This window comes from Cololabis saira, chromosome 18 (assembly GCF_033807715.1).
Source record: "Cololabis saira isolate AMF1-May2022 chromosome 18, fColSai1.1, whole genome shotgun sequence".
NCBI lineage: Eukaryota > Metazoa > Chordata > Actinopteri > Beloniformes > Belonidae > Cololabis > Cololabis saira.
In genome coordinates this window covers 12,171,662-12,195,281 of record NC_084604.1, presented here as the reverse complement: position 1 = coordinate 12,195,281, position 23,620 = coordinate 12,171,662, and the positions used below count along the sequence as shown (strand labels likewise).

The 23,620-nt window shown below is 40.1% G+C and overlaps 2 protein-coding genes across 2 annotated transcripts in view; one reads left to right on the top strand and one right to left on the bottom strand.

The window, feature by feature from the left end:
• The window catches only part of LOC133418595 (exostosin-1), a 380,641-nt gene that overhangs the window by 212,563 nt on the left and 144,458 nt on the right, over positions 1-23,620 (bottom strand). The gene's annotated exons all lie outside the window — the stretch shown is intronic.
• Positions 16,872-19,701, top strand: LOC133418596 (uncharacterized). The gene is made up of 6 exons (XM_061707366.1): positions 16,872-17,317; positions 17,425-17,553; positions 17,787-17,980; positions 18,184-18,331; positions 19,079-19,283; positions 19,391-19,701. The coding sequence occupies exons 1-6, from the start codon at positions 17,105-17,107 to the stop codon at positions 19,693-19,695; spliced, it is 1,194 nt and encodes a 397-aa protein (XP_061563350.1). The 5' UTR covers positions 16,872-17,104; the 3' UTR covers positions 19,696-19,701.

Sequence of the window (23,620 nt, the reverse complement as noted above, 5' to 3'; positions counted from 1 at the left end):
GAAATTTCTCTGCAACACCCTGGCCACTGTACAGGCTTTTTGGTCTTTAGTGGGGTAGGCTTGGGCGAAGCAGGAGAAGTGATCTGTAACAATGAGCACATTTTCAATACCACCCTTGGACTTCTCTAGAGTCAGAAAGTCAATACATACAAGCTCCATGGGGGCACTGCTGTGGATGCTAACCAGGGGAGCCCTGAGACCTGCTGTGGGGGTCTTCCGAAGGTAGCACCTCTCACACTGCTCACCCCAAGCCTTGATTTCCTGGAACATTCCTGGCCAGTAAAATCTTTCTCTTATCATCTGTAATGTCCTCTCAAATCCAAAGTGTTCAGAGTTGCCGTGCGGAGCAGTTTTCACTGCTGTGCGAAGCCTTTCTGGCAGTACTATCTGCTCCACTGCACCTCTCTGACGGTCTTGAATACAGCGATACATGATGCCATCCCTTATCACTAACCTCCTCCACTCCTTTAAGAGAAGGCAGCCCTGCCTACCACCTCCGAGTCTCTCACTGTGACTTGGTTTGTGGTTACGGCTTTTGAAGTGCACGACAGGGCCAATGACAGGATCTCCTCTTTGCTCTGCACGAAGCTCCTGTGTCATCATGGAAGGGAGCGACTCCGTTCCCACACCACCATAGGGCTCGCTGGGTTCTAGAGGCGGGCTGTGGTCAGGTACCTCAGACGCTTTTTCTGATTCTGATTCTGAAACACTTGTTCTGAATTCAGCCATTGACTATCTAGTGAGTGATTTTTGCACCATTTTAAGATAAACTGTAACTTATTAAATAAGAAATAATACTGGAAGTTGGGTACGTCTAAAGCTCCACAGTCTTTGGATTTTTGTCTTTAAGTTAATACGTGGTGTTTTATTTTTCCACAGGAATTTTGACACGTCCAGTGACTTAAACCAAGAGGAAGGGGGTTTGAATTGTATCATTGAAAAAAGATAATTTGTTTTTGGTAAAACCATCATTTTGATGGTGACAATTCTCCCCATGAGTGAAATGGGAAGAGATTTCCATCGGGTAAGATCATCCTCTATTTTTCTTAAGAGCTGAACATAATTTAGTTTTATTAACCCTGACAGCCTAGGGGAGATGTTTATGCCTAAATATCTAATGTTTCCTGATTGTAATTTAGTAGTGGCTGTATTCTGGAAATTGCAGTTGATGCACAAAACTGTGGATTTGGACCAGTTGATAGAGTAATCAGATAGAGATGAACATCCATCTATGAGTGCAATTGTCTGTGATAATGAGGTTTGTGAGTTCTGGAGGAAGGGTAGTACATCATCAGCATAAAAACTTATGTTGTGATCTAAGGTTTTGCATTGTATGCCTTTAATATTTCGGTTTTGCCTAATAGCAGCTGCTAAGGGCTCAATAAATATCGCAAATAGTGAGGGAGAACAACCCTGTCTGGTACCTCTTTGCAAGTTAAAGCTTGTTGAAATTTGATCGTTTGTCCTCACATGTGCCTTGGGAGAGCTATATCTTTATCCAGTCGATAAAAGATTTGCCAAATCCAAATTTGTGTAAAGTTGCCAATAGAAATTTTCAATTTACCCGATCGAATGTAAAAAATATATGTATATAAAATATATATATATATATATGTGTGTACATAAAATGGATATATCCTTGGCAGAGCCTCCCGTCTCATATTTGCAAGCGTGGTTGGGAGCTCTGAATGCATGATGAAAGCAGCCTTCTAAAAGTGATCCCATTGTGCAAAGTCTTTGAGGTTGTGGACCTTGAAAAGTGATTTATTCATGTAACAATAATGATGAGTTGCCAAGTGTTTGGAAACTACATGCTCATAACCAGCACAGATGCGGTGTGTAGCTCTGTGCCAAGGACTGCCAACTCATGATGCTGACAAAGACATGTTTCTGGCTTTCCATTGTTTAATGGTTTCATTTGGCACTCTTTGCTTAGGAATGCTTTGTTTTCATGTTTGAGAGATGTGACACTGCGGTTTAAACAGTAAAAAAGGGCTTTATTTGCTTTATTTTAAATTGCTCCAGTTCATTTGTGTAAAATATGATGCTCAATGCAGAACTACATAAAGAAAAATGTGGTTATACAATCAGGACAGAACAGAACAGCATCTCCATCTTAAACCATAGAGCTTTTTTTTTTGTTATTAAACTATTCTTAATAACATTGTATATCATGTGTATCATAAAATAAAGTTATGAGGAAGTTTCATGGATGCTTAGCTGCTTTTCAGAATCAGAATCAGAAATCACTTTATTCACCAAATGTACAATGTACACAGGAATTTGACCTGGAAATACAGCACCACTGAGCAATTAAATAACAAATTAGAAATAAAAATGGAAAAAATTTATAATATGTAAAATGACCAGAAGTATTTACAGAATGACAGGGATGAAAAATGAAATTGAGTTCTTTAAGTGTCTTTAGAGCGACAGGGCTGAGATGCCTTTATTTAAGAGGGTAGTGGCCTTGGGGAAAAAAAAACTGTTCAAGTGCCTGGTGGTTTTGGTTTTGATGGACCTTAACCTGTGACCTGATGGGAGGGGAGTGAACAGGGAGGGGGCTGGGTGAGATGGGTCCCCCAGTATCCTCCTGGCCCTTTGTAGGGATCTTTCATCGTGTAGAAAACACACAGGCTCCTGTTCGAGGCCTGTAAGATGACTGTGGCTGATCGCACAATGCGCTCCGGTCTGTTCTTGGTGTGGGCGGAGGATGCAGGGTACCACACAGTGATGGGGGAGGTGAGGACACTCTCAATGGTTGCTCTGTAGAAGTGGGTGCGAACCTTGGGGGAGACGTTCATCTTGTGGAGTAGTCTGAGGAAGAACATCCTCTGGTACGCCAGCTTGATGACCTTGGACGAGTATGTCTCCCACTTGAGGTCGCTGGTGATGGTGGTGCCCAAGAGCTTCAACGAGTTCACCACCTGAACTCATCAGCTGTTGAGTGAGGGGAGGGAAGGTGGGTGTCTCCAGAAGTCCATGACCATCTCCACTGTCTTGTTGGTGTTGAGCTCCAGATTGTTCTTTGTACACAACTCTGCCAGCTGTGACACTGTGTCCCTGTACGCTGTCTCATCATCGTCCTTGATGAGGCCCAGGGCCGTGGTGTTATCTGCAAACTTGACCAGCTTGATGTCTGAGTGGCTGGAGGTGCAGTCATTGATGTACAGGGAGTACAGGTAGGCGGCGAGGACACAACCTTGTGGCGTGGATGGCTCCCTAATACCATATCCTTACCTGGATCCTCAGTGCTCAGCCATATACTTGTGTGAACTGTAGTGTGTTTTATTTGCATAAAAAGGGCTATCTGTAGGGACATGTAGGGCTATCGGGTGACGCCCTCACTGACGCGCACTTCCCAAAAATTGTAACTACGCGTCAAGGACGCGGACCAAACGCAGACCGAGAGGACTGTGATTGGTTTGCTTGGTAGCAACGGTTTCCGGTTTGAAGCAGTCGTGAACGTTCAGCCCTCTTTTCTTCATGTATGTGTGATTTTTTTTTGTTTTGTTTTTTTGCACAATTGTTGTCCTTACCTCTTTCATTCACTGTGACTGTAAAAGTCGGATAAACCATTCACGAAAAGATAGCGAACTAGTGGTCGGGAGGGGTACTGCACCGTGGCGAAATGGAGTGACGGAGAAGTCCTGTCATGAGCCCTGTCACTCCACCTGTTGACCCTCTATCCAATTAGCTCCACCTGCCCCTACTCTGCTCTGATTTACCTGCCAGCTGCACTGCATTCTCCACTTAACCTCTCCCAGTATTTAAAGCCCTGTCTTTCAGCTCTCCATTGTCAGATCGTCTGCAAACCTGCACCGGAACCCTGCCTGTCTGCTTGTCTCTCTGACTCCCATCTGATACCCGGACTTGGATTCCACCCCGACTCTGATCTCCTGCCCCGGACTGCCCGGATCCTCCAGCTCCCGTGACCGCTGCCGGGGGAACACACACACACAGACCCCCTGGTCCCCCTGGACCCCTTGAACCCCCTGGACCCCCTGAACCCCCTGGACCCCCTGAACCCCCTGAAGCCCTCATTCACTCCCAACTTCCCTTTCCCCTGAAGGATTAATAAACCTTCTTGTGTGACGCAATTGTGGTCGTCTGTCTGAACCGTGACAAGTCCGAAGGGTTCATGACGGTGTCACGGTGACGGCGTAGGCACGACATCGATTTGATGCAGAACCATAATTCAGGCTTGAGGTGCAGATGTTCATAAACCTGGTGGCTGAGGAGAGGATTAAAAAGGGATCTAGACGGGCGATAAGGAACGACAAGATCCACCAGGAGCTCTGTCATTTCTCAACTGCTCGCGGCTCCCAGGTGACTTTTCACAAAGTAAAATAAATTAAAAAGGGCTGCCGCTTGAAGCTTCTCTCACTCTCAAATTCAAAAATATTTATTGTTGCTTAACATTGAAGTATACATGTGTATTGAACTACACATATAATAATATTTTCTTATTTCTTCTCTTATTAGATTAAAGAAGGACTACAATACAAATAAAATAGAGAAATCAAATTAAGTAGCATTTGAAAAATAAAATGAACCCAAACATGGTCAGGCTGGGTTTTTTTTTAAGATGGTCCGCTCATTTTCTGTGAACTCATTTCAGAGACTCCTCGGCTCAACAGAAAATAACACCCATAACACCCATTGGACAGTATGTATTAGGTACTTCAGTTAAGTACTCAGGCCTTCCTCCAGACAAAAGGCCCTACTTGAGACAATGCATTCCTTTCTAATGGCTTGACAACAGTCCTTGACTCTACTGTATTTATTGAGCTCAAATAATCTGAATAGATGGATAGATAAATTGTCATGTCGGGCAGTTTTAAATTCTGCACAGAGTTTTCACAGACAAGAGGTCATTTTAATCAATTCCATAATTCAGAAATAATTTTTACTAAATGGAAAATGTTGAGATCCGTTTTTACAACTTTACAAAACAACTACTGTATTGTAGTGGACTTAGCCTCACCTGAGGCGCGGGCCCATTTTGCCGAAACAAGCCTAGCTATTTTGCACTCACGGGAGGGGGGTGGTTCGGGGCCGATCGTGGCTGTTTAGGGCCACCGGCGGCGAAGATAGTTAGACTGGCTGTTGCAGTGTAGGAGAGCTGTTCCTGTGTTAAAGCTGTGGTTAGATAGGGACCTGTAGGAGTGCCTCTATCCGCTACCCAGCATTGTGTGTGAGCGTCTGACACGCCGTCAGCCGCTCTCCTGTTTCCAGCGCTGGACCGGCGTTTCCCCCACGGCCTCTCACTGTTAACGGGCCGGGTCGGACCAGCGCCTCAAGCCCAGACCCCGGGGGAGGGTCTTAATCAACCGGAGAGTTAAGTGGTTGTTTTAAACAAACCTGTATGTGTTCTGTGTAGTCCCGTTATTGTCTTTGTGCATTTTTTAAGTAGGTGTTACATTTTAACAGGTTTTAAACATCAACAGTAGAGCTATATTTGTGGGAGCTCTGGGAGACTGGGAGGAAATACTAGCTGATAGGTACGGGAAGTAATACACATCTGTCCATCCTGGTTTATCCAGCGTGTGAAATTAGGCGTGCCTTTTTAGGATGAAATCCTGTGTGCCCCTGATTGTAGTGTGCCGAGTGTTTGTGTCTATGACCCTTTTGAGTGGCACTGGTGTGTTTATCTGCATATGAAATGCCGGAGTGTGTTCTGTGTGCAGTGAAACAGGGGTAGCTGGTTACCTGTGGGGGGGGGGGGGGATTTGTTTAAGGGGGTCTGTTATCTGTTATAGTTCGGCCAGTCCTCTCCTCAGCCCACTATAAAACTGCTGTTGGCTTATGAACTGTTTTTACCAAATAAAGTCTATATTTTGTCTATAACGCGGTTAAAGGCTCAGTTATGCTTCTGCGTCAAAATGGCGCAGTGCCTACGGCGTGTGGTTTGGATCGATGCAGAGGACACGCCGTCACCTGCGCCGTCTCTGATGTGCACCTCCTGAAAATTGTAACTACGCGTCGAGGAGACGCCGACCACACGCAGACCGAGAGGGCTGTGATTGGTTCGTTTGAAAGCGAAGCATTTCCGGTTTCCGGTTTGAATCAGTAGTGAACTTCCAGGGCTCTTTTCTTCGTTTATGTGTGATTTTTTTTGTTTTTGTTTTTTGCACAATAGTTGTCCTTATTTCTTTGATTTACTGTGACCGGAAAAAGTCGGATAAACCATTCAGAAAAAGATCGCTAACTAGTGGACGCGGGGGGTACTGCACCGCGACCAAATGGAGAGACGAAGAAGTCAGAAGGGTTCAGCACGGCGTCACGGCTGCGGCGTGTGCTCTGCGTTGTTGTGACGCAGAACCATAACTGAGCCTTAAGGGTGTGTGTGTTCTCAGGCCTCTGACACCAGACCATACCGGTTAATAAAAGGTGGTGGCAGCAGCCTTTTCAGCCTGCTCAGTGTTACCTAATGTTTATCCGTGGATAAAAGGTTTATTAGAGTATTTTAACGGAATATAGAAAAAAAAATTAGCTCGTCAGCCAGTCTGGGGGAGGGGTTGATGACAGGGAATTCAGGTGCCTGAATCACACTAAAGTTTGGCACAATAGTCCCTTTTGGCGATCTTAATGGCCCTCTTGAGGTCCTGTCTGGCTACCCTGAATGTGTCTGTCACCTCTGTACGCCTGCTCTTTCTGAGGCCTGAGCTCTCTGAGCGGCTTGGAGAACCAGGGCTTTTGGTTATTGTACCTGGTGATGGTTTTGGTTGGGAGACAGACCTGCTCACAGAAGCTGATGTAAGAACATACAGTGTCAGCAAAACTGTTGTCATCCTCAGGGTCCCTCAGTGACTCCCAGTCAGGAGACTCCATGCAGTCCTGAAGCATGTTCTTTGCCCCTGGAGTCCATGGAACGGGATATGGAAGGGTACACGGGTGTTGTTGTCCCACGTAGCACACGTCACCAGCTGTTTGTAGTTCGGCAACTCCTGTGAGAGATTTACGGCTGTTGAAATCTCCCATCACAAGAACTACCGAATTTGGCTAAGAGGTTTACATGTCGGAAATCTGCTTAGCCAGCCGTTGTAGTGCTTTGCGGACGGGGGCTTGTGGAGGGATGTAGACTCCAGCGAAGATGATGGAGGAGAACTCTCTCAGGGAGAAGTAGGGTTTATACTCAATAAAAACTGATTCCAGGATGCCACAACAGTGTTGGTGTAATATCACTGCATCTTGCACCAGTTACTATTTAGTCAACATGTGCAACAGATTCTCCTGCCTCCTCCTAAAACATTTGGAAGACATTTCTGCTCTTATTTGGTTGATACTGAAGCGCTAAATAAATTAAAGAAAACTTTGATGGATATAGTTGGAATTAGAGTGTAAGAGAAAATTGTTGCAAGTTGGTTTAGGAGTGTTGTGATCATTAAAGAGACAGTAAGCACATTTATAAAATAAAATAAAAATAAAAACAGAAAGCATGAAGAAATGAAAACATGTTTCATTGAATTTTGTCTTAATTAGAGCGTTAGTTTTTTATTCTGTTTGAATACTGTGCCTTTTGGCCATGTCTCCCTCAAAAAAGGGATTTAATCTCAAGGGACTTCCTGGTAGAACAAACGTTATGACAATGTAAAAGTTAAGTGAGGAACTGTACTATGGAAAGAAAAAATAAGGTTGATTTCAATTTGATGGAAGCCCACGTCTCAAAAAGTTGGGCAAGGACACTGTTCTTTTAACAGCAGCCTGCGAACTGAGGAAACCAGTTGCTAGCATTTTGGGAGAGAAATGTTGATGCATTTTTGTCTGATTTAGTATTTGAGTGGATCCATAACTCTGGGTCTGGTGAATAGTCTCAACTGGAGATAAGCCATGTCAGCACCCAGACTCTTCTACTACAAAGTCTGGCTTTTTTGGATGCAGCATTGTCTCGCTAAAAAATGAAAAGTCCTCCCTGAAAACGACATTGTCTAAATTAAGGCATTATGTTGCTCTAAAGCAATATTCAATTCAGAAATGATGTTTTTCTTTCCAGTTATGCAACCGGCTTTAAACTCAAAGGAGGCACATACTGCTAATGCAGATTGTTCTGTTCACAGGAAGCGATGGCATCTTAAACTTCATTCAGGAATATATGCACTTGTCTCATCTACATATTTATCCTACCATTGAAAAAGTAGTTTATTGTTCAGTTTCCCCCTTTGAAAGACATAAAAAGAAATATTGCAGATCTTTGTCATATTAACTTCTTGACTAGACAAAAAGATAGTCTCAACCAAAGAACTATAAAAGTAAAAACCTTTTAAAATGAGAAACAGCAGATTTCACAGGCTATACGCTTGGGAATAAATCTCACTAAAGTGGAGAACCAATCACAAAACATGCTGCTCTTTGCAAAACTACCATCTATAGAAGTGTGTTGCGTCTTTAACTATCTATTGATTTCACATACACTGCTGACATCTGCTTGTCTTTTCGAAAATTGTGGACAAATCGATAAAAACATAAACTTGACATTGATTTATTCTACCAAACCTGAAGAAATTACACTTCATGAGAGCAAACAGGCACGTCTTCTTTAAGACTGTGTAAAAGTCTCTGTAAGCTTCCAATGGTCTCCTCACATGAGTCAACATGTTTTGTGCCTCATGAAAGGACTTTTTTCTAATTTCATGTTCTGTACGTACAGTATGGAAATAAGTTTGACATCAAGCGTCAATGAGTGTGTCTACAAGATGAGGATTCAGATAGTCTGTTGCAGCTTTGAGGCTGATAAAGACAAGCAGATGGATCCAGTCAAGACTGACACCAAAACACACAAAGCATCATCCTCCATGTCACCAACAATTACCATGTTGGTCTCATCTTCATTACTCAGGATTTCCAACACGCTGAAAACACCTCCTCTGTCAAGCTTTATGTTGTTTCATTTCAGCTAAAAGTAGAAGTGAGAAACTGATGGCAGATGAGGAAACCGCTTTCTTCTTACTGCGTTAATGCACCCAGAGCACCGATTATAAGTAAAGAAGTAAAACCAAATCCATTCAAAGAAAAAAAACAAGAATTAATCACTTTTATGCCCATTATGTTGCCACTCATTATCGTATGCATATTATGACCCTAATGAGTAAAAATAAAATTATATGTTCATGAAATACTGAGCAAAAGTCTTAAGCGCCCCTGGCAGAGCCGCCTCGGAGATTTGCGAGGCCCTGTGCAAAATGGTTGGGGGGGGCCTTTTTTGGGTTTTTCGGGTCAGATCGGGTGTCTATATGCGCAATTTTAACTCTCCAATTAGCAAAATACTGGATATCTTCCCCTGCCTCATCATCATTTGGCTTGCCTCGACGCGGGGCCCCGCGGAGCTTGAGACCCGGTCGGATCGGTGATTTTTGTAACAAAATTATCAAACAAGCCTTTCAGAGAGGCATTAAACTCTTCCATTTTCTTTAGTTTTTTTTTCTTTTTTCATTCCCTGAGGGAAATTTCCTGAATCTGTCTCGTTCTCTCAACATTGTGTGACAGTTTGTTCCACACTCCACCCGTCTGGATGAGAGCAGCTTGTGTCAATGCGCTTGGTCTGATCAGTTGTATTGAACAACAGACACGCGCATCATTGCACATATATTTATTGATATGCACAGACTAGTACACATTTAGGTCTGGAATGGAACGTGACTGTTGATATCTATAAGGGAAAAAACGGAAAAAAAACGAAGAAAAAAAAAAAAAAAAGGGGAGGTAACTCAAACCAGAGAAAGAGAGACTCTAGTCTGTTTCACAAAGAGAGGTAACTTAAGCTCTCGGTCAGTTACCGTAGTAACAGGCTCTCTGAACCTAACCTGCTCGCTAGCAGGTTTTCTTCAATAAACCCCGAGTTTTTCTCTGTCTCCTCCCTCAGTGGCGTCAATTCAGCCAATGGGCCTACATGCAATACACATCCGTTTTCTGCACCATGGACAGCAAGCGGCAGAGTTAGAGAGCAGAAAAAGCGTATCTGACAAACGCAATTTAACTCATTCGGTTCACTTTATTCACTATGTCAGTGCAAGAATATCACAGGGACATCCCAGTTTAACTTTAATCAGTTAAAGTCCAAATGCAAAAAGGAGAGGGAGGGAGCAGAAGATAGAAAGAGAGAGATAGTAAAAAAAATACAAATATTTCCCTTAAACAGATTTATAAGAGCGAGGGTGATTTGATATCTGACCTTAAGATGAACTTGCATAATTAATCCATCAGTGGCTAACAGCCTCGTTAATATCTTCTGCTGCTGGGGCGACATTAGACCCATCACTTGCCTTTCTTTATTTTAAAAATTTGCGTGGTTGTCTGCTTCCTTTTCATTTTTGTAAGTTAGTAACACTGCAGAGCTAAAAACGAGATTGATAGCGAACACTGTCGTCAGGGACGCTGGGACATCACATTTCAAGATATGAGGGGGGTACAAGTGTTGGGAAAGATAATACCTAGTTAAATCCATCATGTTGTTCTGATATGCATTTGTAGTTATTTTATATGTATTAAGTAATAGAATAAATCAATACAAATAAACACAGAGTAATTCCATAAATGTATTTAAAAAAACACATTTACATTTTCCCCTGAAGCCGAGGTGTGGCGGCTGCCCCTGATCTAAATGACAATAAAATGTAATTCAATACCATTCCACCACTGTTTTCATCTGTAATATTATAAGACAGTGTGCTTAAATGTTAAATGAAAACTGCATTCAAACTTACGCATTGACTGCAGCAACTTTCTCCCACGCCAATTGTCTCTCCTTCGCTGCTGCAGCTGTTTTTTTTTTCCGAAATTTGCTCTCATACTTGCCATACGCACATATTAACACTTCTAACTCCATTGGCGTGAAGTATGTGGATCTTCAGATGCAAACTAATGTTTCCTCAAAGGGATTTTGTAATTTGAAATGTTAAATAAAGTTTAAAAAAAAAGAAAAAGTATGTGGATCTTTTGTTGTCGCCGGTTGCCATGGTGAATCGTAGTATCAGGGCTCCATTGATGATGGCTTTTTATTTTCCTCATGCACGCGCTTAACTCAAGGTTAAGAAACTCAGAGTTGATTGAACTAACTCGAAAACTCGGAGTTTCCTATCTCAGGGTAAGTCAATTCAGAGTTCAGTGTTAACTAGTTTGTTGAACCTGCTTTGTGAAATGGACCCCAGGGGTCCTGTTTTAGCAAGTTTTAACAACATTAATATTTATTTTCTCATCTCTTGAAGACACATATAGAAAGTCCAGGAAGCAGACTCCCTTACACTTAAAAAAGAGGGAATCTTAATAAACATTATTGCAAACTATCTGTATGGACCGTTTTCTTGGAAGGAAACCCCAAAGCAAATATGAACAGCAATTGAAATGTGGACAAAACAAAAACACACAAAGTAAACAACACAAAACACAGAAAACAGTACTCTGTATATTACTATTCAATGGCAGCATTTTCAAGACCACTGAGGCAATTACCGGTAAGTAGCTATTATTGCAAATGTGGGAAGAGCCTGCACTGCAAAGAAGAACATTTTATCACTTTATCCATTTTGGTTGGGGAAGGGGAATGGGGGTCGGGGGCATTAACCTTAGACTGATATTTAAATGTCAAGTTGGTGCATGTGTGTGTCTGCTCAGCGTAAAGAAAATATAATCCAATAGAGGCCTACCCTTTCTAGCTGAATATTATATCAGATTATGCAGTCAGAGATGAGTGATTGCTGATGCCAGTGTTTTCATCAATTAGGCCCAATTACCAACCAGCGCGACTGGCACACACAACCCTCCCCTCAGAGTAAGCCAGCAAAGCTCCGCTTTGCTCAGGTGAAGGCAATATTTCTCACCTGTCACACAAGACTGTTTCCTAAGAGTGTGCAATATTTGAATTAAAAAACGTTGGTATGAGTACCCCTGGATGTCAAACATGAAGTGGAAAACATTGACTGGATTCAACTCAAAATTATCCTCCAGAGATGCAGAGAAATGTTTTTATCATAATTGTTATTTTGACCCAACTCTTCCAACTCCTGCACCTGCTCAACACTGAAAACATCATGTTGTGATTAATATTACATGGGAAAAAGCAAAGCATGTTTTTCACTGTTTATTTTTAGATGCAGAGGGCTGAAGCTAATAATTACTGTCATTATGAGGCCCTGTCTCCAAAAAACCATCGTCGCTGGTTATTTCAGCATTCCTCTGCCATGGATACTTCACAGTCTTGTAACCCATCTCTCTCACTTCATTGTGTTTTATACCAAAATACGATCCTTTTCTAACCCAATGCTTAAACCAAAGAGGAAGTGAAAACCAATATAAAAATCAATAGTGTCACAAGGAAGCTGCAAGATAACTGAAATCGCAGAGTCCAAAGTGAAACAAATGATTTCAAATTGCAGTCAAAGTAAGCTCTATACGAGGGTTACATGCTTTACACTGCTGACGTGTCAGCAACCTTCAGATGGGTGATTCATAATTTCAACCGATAAACCATGAGATTATGGCATTTTTTTTGCCAAGGACAGCTACCGGTATAACCTGTAGGGTAAAAAATAACAAAAGAACAACCAAACTGTTAACACGTTTCTTTGTTTGTTTGGGAAGTTACCTCAGAATGCATATTACATTTTGCTTTGCTCTTACTTGAGGACCACAGCAAAGATGCCGGTTTAAACCTGGTTTTCGAACCCAATCAACAGAGGACAGCCTTAAGTTGTGGTGTAAATGCAGCGAGGGTGAATTAAGATCCGGCCACACCAACACATTACCCACCCAGAAAATATATCTTGTTGTGGAACTGGCTTTTCTCCACTACACACTTGTTGGATTTGTTACTTCTGAACCAGAAACTGTGGTTCAGAAGACCCACAAAAGCCGTTAGCCGGGCAGAAAACCTGTCTTGTTCTGTTCTCTTTACTAGAAGTTTCCTTTTTTCACTTCTGACCACTGAATACAAGCATAATCTTCCTGTGTGAAAATAAAAAAGCAATACATACTGTATACTGCTCATTATTTCAAAAAGATTAAAATATTTACAACATATATAAACATATATATTTTATTTTCAAATATCAAAGTCATTCATCCTCGCCCTCAGAGAAAGGATACCAACCATTCCCTGATAAACTGAAGACGAGCTGACCTAAGACGCAAGATCAAAACTGACAGCTTCAGCCTACATGAGCTGTTTCAAGGCGAAGAGGTAAAGTACCTTCTTGTAGTCTGCTAGACATCAGAGTCACTATAGTTAATGAAAGCTGACACTTAAATTGAAAGTAACAGTGAAACAAAATCAACACATCAACTGAAATAATAATAAAAACTAAAAGGTTTTTACAAAACTAAATAAAAACTAAAATGAGCAACGCAAAACTAACTGAAACGAAATAGAATTGCAGGTAAAATTCGTTATCATTTGTTTTTTTTTGTTCATTTTCTTTATTCATATTTATAAGACTAAAACTTACCAATTTACTTAAAACCAAACTAAAACTACTGACGTGCTTGTTGAACTAACTAAAACTAAATTGAAATAAGCAAAAAAACTGAAAAACAAGAAGAATTAAAGCTGTAGGCAGTGATGAACGGGCCCTCGCGCGTGCAATTTCTACCAATAAAGGTCAAGGACTCAAAACGAAGTCCGATGACACCACCCATGACTCTTTATGTGAAACCATTTAAAAGTTATTGCAGAAAATAAGAACTATCACATATCGACCAATCAGAAAAAGGGGCGGGGAGAATTTGCACCAATTATGTTCAAGGACTCAAAACCAAGTCCGATGACACCACCCACGACTCTTTATGTCAAACAATTCAAAAGTTATGGCAGAAAATAGGAACTATCAAATATCGACCAATCAGAAGAAGGGGGGCGCGCTTTTTGGTGGCTATCGTCGCCACGGTAACGCTTTTGACTGAGAAAAGTAATGTGCATCTTCGCAGGATCTAGACGCATATTTTGATGTGTAACACACCTGGGTGCATGTTACGGTTTGAGCGAAGAAGCGGCCGAAGAAATGGCATAAATTGCGCCAAAATTACACGATTAATTCAAAATGGCCGACTTCCGGTTCGGTTTCTGCCATGGCGAGAAGAGACTTTAAGTTGTGACATGATACAGGTGTGTACCGATTTTCGTGCATGTACGTCAAACCGTATTGTGGAGCTTGAGGCTCAAAGTTTTCTAGGGGGCGCTGTTGAGCCATTAGGCCACACCCATTAATGCAAACTATTAAATATCAAACTTTTCGCCAGGCCTGGCTTGCTTGCAAAATTTGGTGACTTTTGGGGCAAGTTTAGGGGGGCAAAAAGGCCCTCCTTTTGTCGGAAGAAAAACGAGGATAAAAACGAGAACGAGAACGAGAAAAACAACAATTCCTACAGATACAACAGGACCTTCGCACTGTCAGTGCTCGGGCCCTAATAAATGAAAGATATATAGAAGATTGGGGAAGACTTGAAACCAAGATCAGATCGACCAGGCGGCGCACCAAAACATTCATTACGCTCCGTTAAAGTCCTTGTGACTCATTTGACTCTTCAGTTATGTCTGTGTTATTGTCCAATCAGCTGATCCTGCCACCAGTGGTCCCGCCCTTATATGTGCAATTTCAAATGTCAAAATTGCACAAGGTCTCTCCCATAGACTCATGTATTATCACACTAAAATGTAAATGTAAAAAAGTTCTGTTAAAGGCGGGAAATCATACCATCATGGATTTCTCGCAGCTGGTGTGATCGGGAAAAGTGAATGTAATTGTAATGATCCTGTTATACCACAAGGTGGCACCATAACGACCAAAATTGTTCGTTAATATCGTCTTCCAATTGTTAGTATGATTTTGATAGTTTTATTGGCACTTTTGTTCATTAAAATTCATTAAAATGTAATCATATTAATTTATAATTGATATCTATTTAATTCAGTCACCACCTGGAAGCTGCCACTGGATAAGACGTTCCTAAGAAATCTGAAAAACTCTCAGTACTTGAGACACCGGCATCTGGAATCTGACAACTGTAAATCTTTAGCTTGTGAGACTTTTTCCGATGTCACAAGAGTAAATTTACTGACTTGTATCAATCTGCAATCTCAGCCACCATCGTCATAATTCAAACACTTTTAATCGGGCAAAGTTGTGAAAGAAATACAGCTGGAATAGCAAGAGTTTCTTGTTAGAAAAAGAGCGCTCTGTCTGATATAGGGTTTGACCCTAGAGCTAGAGCTGGAGGATACGGCAGAGGTGCAGCAACAGACTCAGGTGAGACCTAGATCCACAGTGAATCACTGAAGCAGCCGCACTAATCCAGTGACCCATTTGGAAAGATGTCATGGATTTGTTGCACAGCTTTAACCACGGCTAACATCAGCATCAAATTTTTTTGTTGTATAAAATGCCTCTTCAATAGGACGTTATTTATCATCCACATATATAACTCAAACCAATCTTGCACATAAAGCTCTAAAAGATAAATCTAATGGAAAAAGCAATGACGCTTTTTACTGTTTGAATATATTTGTGACTACACATTTAAATCAATGCAAAGGAATAAAAAAAAGAGACAAATGAGCTCCAAAACATCCTGGTAAATGGAAGAGTCCTCAGTATACTTCTCTAACGGGCTATTGACGGTTTTTGGGACTGTGTTGGGGCTCCTGAACATATACTGTGCCGTATATAATACGAGCAGTAAGAGTTAATATTTAGATAATTAACTGGGCATATTAAATAACAATGACCCTTATGAGTGCTTAAAAAAAATCTACAGATTCTAACTCTAACTCTTTTTCTATTTATTTGCTCGTTTGGGGTTTTCTCTATTCAGTCAAATATCTACAATTCCAAATCAGAGCAGTTTGGGACTTTTATTATGTTTTTTTAGAAGACTGAGGTCAGTGCCAAAACATATTGTAAGAGTTATGAGGAGGAACGGCAATGTTCCTCCAGCAATGGATGATGCAATTACCCAGTGACGCTTCGAATTATTCTGTGCTTAGTATCATTACTAAGCACAGAAGAATTGCATGTGTCACAGGACATTGCATGCTCCATTTCAATTTCAGTTCTGCACACATTCTATTACTGTATTTCACAACAGTGGGCAGTCCGGTACATGCACAGAATGATTGACTATCCTAGATGCCTCTGAGCCTGCAGGTGTCAACGCAAGCTTTGGACAAAGGCAGCTTTTTTGCATGGTTAAGTTTTAAGCAGCATTTATCAAAGCAGCTCTGCATTGTCAGACTTGACTAAAACTTGCCACAACAATCTGTCCCCCATGTTGTTAAATCAGCTACAGATTATTCGTGGTTTGTGTTGTAGTGTCATCTAAGCTTCCACTTGTGTTTCCACACTTTACGTACTGAAATCCCTCCAGAATCGTTGCGTAGTTTAAAGATGTGTTTCACCGTAGAAGGAAAGATATGCAAATCCATTTCAATCTAGAATATCGATTTTAAACTTTTCAACGATATTCTCCCACATTTGTGAACCTAATTATGTTGGGGTGCTGGGGTATGCTCCCACAGACTTCAGTGACCTAGCACTGGAATAAGTGGGCATAGATTATAGAAAGATGGATTTTTTAAATGTGTTACAGGAACTTGTTTCAGAAACCTGATGCAACTAATGCCTAAAGTCTGTCACTATGGTAACTAACTCAGTTTCTTGTCCCAGGGTTTGTCAACTGAATTCATTTCTTTGTGTCCACAAACTTAGTTTGATGAACCTTCCTTCTGAAATAGGCCACAAGACTTATATTGAGAAAAAAAAACACAGTTTTATCTATTGCATTATTATTTTGACACTGATTCCAAATGTCCATCTTTTGCAGAAACCACAGAATAGTCAACAGAATCCGTGTATCATTCGTTCTTTCCATTTTCAATTGCCAATCAAAAACGAAAAAATGAAAAAGTGACTGGTTATTTTGTTTTTTGTTTTTATAATGAAAAACAAAAAACGGAAAAACGGCTGGTTTTTCATATTTCAATTTTAGGCACAGATCAAAAATACGAAATCGAAAAACGGGACACAGAACTGAATTTGATTTTAATATTTAATTTGTCGGGTTTACGTGACCCGGAAATGGCTCTGTACGCGGTTCTACGGCAGTAACCATAGCTACCATGGCGGCGCTGGAACAACACACAGATTTGATTAAGGACTTGTTCCACAGCGGTTTGACGCACAAGAACATTTCCTGCACGTTGCAGCAGATGGATCTCCTACAATGCTCAGAAATGAGCGTCAGAAGATTCTGTGCGCGGCATGATCTGAGGAGAAAAAGTCATATATCAGACGCAGAGCTGGAGAGCGCTTTGATTCAATCTATTTATGAGGTAAGTTTTTATTCAGATGTCCACAGTATATTGCAAATATTATATATTACATAGAATACTGAATAGAATACAGAAACACTGACAGTAAATGTGAAATCCCGTGACAGACGGGACCATCATATGGCCGAAAATTCATGACCGGCTATCTGTCTTCACTGGGGGTGCATGCTGGAGAAGGTCGGGTTGGAAGAACCCTAAGAGAGCTCCATCAGCCATACCATGAATTCCGGCGTCAGGTAAAACTTTAATTATATAATCTATGGCAACACAACTGTGTTGTATTGTGCTCTATTTTACCGGTTCAACTAATGAAATGGCCCCTAAATTAAAGTTAGACCAATGAACTAAAAGAACTACAATATGTGTTTGTTTACTGGTCATTTTTGTAAATATATAGTACAAATGAGTCATTATAAAAACATATTATGAAGATTGTGTGCTAAATATTTTTTATTATTTTTTCCCCCAGGGTGCTCGTAATTTAAATCCAATTCCCTACCATGCTGAGTATATGGGTCATAAGCTTCATTTAGACCAAAATGAAAAGCTTGGGATGTTTGGAGTTACACATGTTTTGGCTGTTGATGGCTACAGCAGCAAAATTGTCGCACATTCGACCATGCCAGTGAAAAACAACCTTGTGATTTATGAGGATGTATACAGGTGAATATATTCACAACTACCATTATTATTGTCATATTTTTCTGTCCCGTGTTATCTTACTTATTATATTATCTTATTATTATTATTATTATTATTATTATTATTATTATTATTATTATTATTATTATTATTATTATTATTATACATACTCTTATTGAGTTAGTTAAATTCAGTGCAGTCCCGTAAACATTATTTTATTCCAGATCTGCAGTTGTGAACCATGGCATGTGGGACCAAGTTCGGGTTGATCATGGCAGGGAGTTCTACCTGTGTCTTTACATGCAGGAGAGGCTGTCAAGATACAGACACAACCTCAGCCGGCCACCATACCTCCAAACCAAATCATCAAGGGTAAGGGTTGTATGAAAGATCTAATAGAAATTATTGGTGCTTCATGCACTAGTGTTACCTTCCTTAATTGAGGATGAGTATTAAACATTATTAAACATGACTAAGCTCTCCCAGAAACCCTGTGCATCTGCTGTACATGTGCAATTGTTGTTCTGTAATGTGAAATATGTTTTTTACTATTAGTTTTATTAATATATTCATTATTTTTCCTTTAACCTTGAACTGCACTTCATACTTTTTATATTTGAACCCTCCCAAGGGATTAATAAAGATCTATCTATCTATCTATCTATCTATCTATCTATCTATCTATCTATCTAATGCAGATTGTAGACATATACTGTACATAATCACCTTATACACCATGTACATCCATCCAGTATTGATTTACATTGCACTACATTGCACATTTGTTTAGATTACATCTTAACAGTTGACTTCTACATACACTTTTTATTTTTCGTGTTTGGTTTGGTGCTTTTATGTGTTCATACTTATTTCTACATACTTGTGTATGATCTCATCTATCCCTTGACTTGATTTGTTAGTATCCATGTTATTATTAGGTAGTTTTACATCAAAAGTAATGTAAAAATGGAGTCAAACCCCTTGTATGTGTGGCACACACATACTTCGAATATTAAGTTGATTCAGATTTTTTTTTTTAAATCAATAATGTATTGTTACATTTTCTGCTTTTGTATTTCCCTTTCACCTAAAAACATCATTTGGACTTTTGATCAACAGAACCTTCGAGTGGAGAGGTTGTGGCCAGAGGTGAACAATCGAGTGAACTATCCACTTAAACGGGCTCTGGTGCACCTGCTGGACCAAGAGGTTGTGAACATGGAGGACAACCTCACTAAATTTTGCATCTCAAATCTGACATGTCAAGTAAGCCAAATTGGACTTGACAGAGTGGTGCGTTCATGGAATGCACACAAGATTCCAGGTATGCTTAAATGATTATTTACACTTTAATATTTTAAAATATTGATCCATTTTTTCCACTCCCAATCCATCCACCCTGACCAGTATTGCTTTGATTCCATGTCTTAGGTCGTGGAATACCCAATGAACTGGCAGCAGGTGGCTGCCTAGCTAAAGTCTCTGAGGAGCTGCTGCCATGTGCTTCTGTTGTGGCAAACATGTATGAGCAAGACTTAAGATGCTCACTGACCTGGGAGTCTGCTTTTGGATCTGATCCGTTTTCATCTGAAGAGGGCAGATGCCATGCAGAACAGAGCTTTGCAGAGAACTACCCTGATATCTCTCTTCTTTTTAATCATGTGGTAAACAACGATGATACTCCTTTCCAAGATGCTTTAATCTGCCTAATGAATGTGACTGCAAGATATGTCTGAAAAAATAAACTGTTTTAGTTGTTTTCTCGCTGCCTGTGGTGTTCTTGAGTAACTGGATGAGCAAACCATTTGGTCTGTTTTTTACTTACTGAAAAAACTTGGATGTAGTTATTGATTTATGTGTTACAAAGTTGCCATGCCTCTAAGTTATCAGGTGAATAATTTGACAAATAAAGTTGTATTTCTTTGAACTGTTTTATTTAACCTTTCTAGGCTTAGAAAAATATTACAAAAGCTTTATACTTTCAACAAAAATCCACAACATAAAATAGTGCAAATATGAGCTACTTTGTCTCTTACAAAACTGACATATGATTTTGCCAAAATAAATAAAACTTATGAAGATGCACAAACATTTTTAGCAGTCAAAAGTGCTTTGAATGTCTCCCTTATTTCTTTGAACTGTTTTATTTAACCTTTCTAGGCTTACAAAGGCGTAGAAAAATATTACAAAAGCTTTATACTTTCAAAATATAGTAAAAATAGTGCAAATATGAGGTACTTTGGCTTTTACAACACTGAAAGATTTGGCCAAAACAAAACAACACCATGAACATGCACAAACACAAAAGTCAAAAGTGCTTTGAATGCATACAAATGCAAAACATTTTTCAAGTGGAAAAAACTGAACAATGAAGAACAGAATGATCGCAACTACATACTGTACAGTTTTAATTGCACAGTATGTTTTCCAGGGCAGCCAATGCATCGGACAGTCCGGTGAGTTTTTGTGTGTTGATGTCAAAATCATCCGCTCTGCATTTTGGGCAAAATGTTGAATTTTGCTGCCATTGTTCGATGCAACTCCTGCAGCCAATAATGCTATGGCAACACGATGAAACCATGGGCTCAACCACTGGACCTGCACATTTGAATCAGAAAACATTTTTTTTTTAAAAATACAGTTATTGCACAAGTGGTTACATTATTTATGGCGTTGGGGTCTATTTTCTTCATGGACACTGATACCTGCCTACAAAAGACAAAACTTTCTTATTTACCCTTGCAGACAACACAGCCGAAGGCATCTTTAATAGCTGCTGCTTCAGCCTCTGTCAAGGACACTGTTGTTCTTCGGTTGGAACTTGCCAGGTTTGTCAGCTCTTTAATTGTAGTTGACACCTCCTTAAGACCCTGTGCTGCCAGGACCACTTCTTCGATTGTATCGAACACTGCATCTAAACCATTATCATCTCGCCGACTGAAAAACAAGCAAAATATACATGTTATAACCTACTTGGTCTCAGCAAAATCCTAACCAGTAAAAATGCAATCATTGTAACCAGTTGTTTAGTCCTGGTGCGTGTGTCATATTTCAAATCCAGCATTCTAAATGCAATAACTCCACCATTGCAACTTCCAATGATCTGTCAAACTAATTAATACATAACAATTAATCGAAGTCTATAAGTTAATGTATTCATAGTGATCCTAACTCTCATGCAATGGAAATTAGGGCTGCAACGATTCGTCGACGTTGTCGACAAAAATCGATAATCAAAATTGTCGACAATGAATTCCATTGTCGACAATTGTCGCCAGACGTGTTTTTCCAACGGAGTGAGGCTTCTCACTTCAATACAATCTCTGCCGAGAGTCGCACATGCGCGATAGCGTCTCTGCCGAGCGGTAGCGGGTAAACAGAAATAACGGCGTCCCGTCCTGTAGCAGCTGCATGTAACAAAACTTCTGAAGTTTTGGAGCCTTTTAGCCTGGATACGGTAAATAAAAAGATGACTTCCAAGGTTTGCAAAGCCGACCTTGCTTATCACGGGAGCACGTTGGTAATGCACAAGCATTTGAAGAGAAAGCACGTCGGGTCTGGGTGACGGGTTTCAACAAATGATACACCAGTTCAACCCAGAGAACGTCCTGCCGTCCAGAACCCATTTACCCACTTGATACAGAAAAAATATGAGACGTTTTATTTTATTTTTTATATAACACATTTGCCTGTTCTTAAAAAATGAAAAATAATGGACAGAGGTTTATTTATTCATGGATTTATGTCTGACTGCTCACTGTGCCTGTCCTTGGTTTTAAATAGGACATTTTATAAATTTTTTGTATGAACAGGGGCAAAGTTGAATAAAATATCTACAGGACTGTCTCAGAAAATTAGAATATTGTGACAAAGTTCTTTATTTTCTGTAATGCAATTAAAACAACAAAAATGTCATATATTCTGGATTCATTACAAATCAACTGAAATATTGCAAGCCTTTTATTATTTTAATATTGCTGATTATGGTTTACAGCTTAAGATTCCCAGAATATTCTATTTTTTTTTAGATAGGATATTTGAGTTTTCTTAAGCTGTAAGCCATGAACAGAAATATTAAAATAATAAAAGGCTTGCAATATTTCAGTTGATTTGTAATGAATCCAGAATGTATTACATTTTTGCATTACCGAAAATAAAGGACTTTATCACAATATTCTAATTTTCTGAGACAGTCCTGTATTTTTCATTGAAGTACCCATCTTTATCGTGTTTATTATAATTTGCCACATAATTAAAGCGACATACTAAATTTAAGAAAAAATTACTAATTATCCGATTTTTCGACTAATCGTTTCAATAGTCGGTGACTAGTCGACTATTAAAATAGTCGTTAGTTGCAGCCCTAATGGAAATTACAGAGACTTGAATGGCCTATATTGGCAAAAATTCTCACAAAGATGGTCCTCTTCACTTGTTGATTGAGGAGAATATCCATACAAATATGCCATCATGATTGACAAAAAAAATGCTTATTTTACATACCTGAGTCTCCTCTTTTTGCTTCCTTGTAACTGGTGCAAATCTCCTTCCTTCACAGCATAAACTTTCCTTGCATTTTGCTTCCAAAATGCTGATCCTGAAAAGAAAATAGTTGATTTAGTGGAACATAAAGTATACAATTTTTCAGAAAAAAAGTGAGTAGTTTTCTTAAAACCAGAGGGTTATAAATGTTTGTTTTTATTTATTAATTTACCTCTGGTTCCCTCTGTGTCCAAGATCTGGTTTCCCTGACCATCGGTAAGGATGACCGATTCCTCTTGTTCAAGGGCATCATTGACTTTACTTGTGATGCCCATGACAGAAGCCTCAAATTCCAAGAATCGAACTGTCAGTGTTTTGCTGGTTTCCAATCTGCCCTCCACAAGATCAGCAATGAAGACGTTCCTGAAGATGAAAGTGTTTTTTAGAACAGAAAGAGAGACAGACAGATACACATACTCTCATATTGGCCTGATGCGTTTATCTGATGTGTTAAAGTATTTGGTGACCTTTGGAATGCCTTTGCCATGGGTGCTCTTGCAGAAGGTCTTGCAGTTAAAGCGGAACCCGCAGCAGCACTGGATGGCCGGCGGAAGGCGAAGCGGGTAGGGTTCGATGGTCCAGGCACACCGGATGGCTCCCCCACATCGTTGCTCTCTCCATGCACTTCATAATGTCCCCTTACTATGAGCTCAATAGTGCTGAAGTGACCATCATTCCCAGGAAATATGGCAACATTGGTGTCATCAGTGATGTAGAGACTGGGGCCATGAACCTTTTGAAAAAGTAAAGTGAGAGGTTTATGCAAAATATAGGGTAGGCCAGTGGTTTTCAAACTTTTTTTTTGCCTAAGGCACACCAAAGGCCAAGCCAAAATCTCAAGGCACACCTGTATACATACAGTATTCATGCAAAATAGTTTCGATAACACGTGTTATCACTGTCACTAGAGGGCTGCATTCAGGGATTAAAGCAAAAAAAATATTTTTGACTGAAAAAAATTTTTCAGGCCAGTTCATATTCCCCCGCCATCTATGCACTGCACCTATTATGAAAAACAGATTTTCTCTTGCTTTAACATATATAAAGTAGTCTCCCCTCATTAAAGGCCTGTTCTCCTAGATCTGAGTCAACCTGGTAAACTGCATTTCTTCATCCAGT

Coding starts and splice junctions, on each gene's coding strand:
- LOC133418596 (XM_061707366.1), top strand. CDS start 17,105: ATGGCGGCGCTGGAACAACACACAGATTTGATTAAGGACTTGTTCCAC. Junction 17,981..18,183: donor ATTTATGAGGATGTATACAG/GTGAATATATTC, acceptor ATTTTATTCCAG/ATCTGCAGTTGTGAACCATG. Junction 18,332..19,078: donor TCCAAACCAAATCATCAAGG/GTAAGGGTTGTA, acceptor TTTGATCAACAG/AACCTTCGAGTGGAGAGGTT.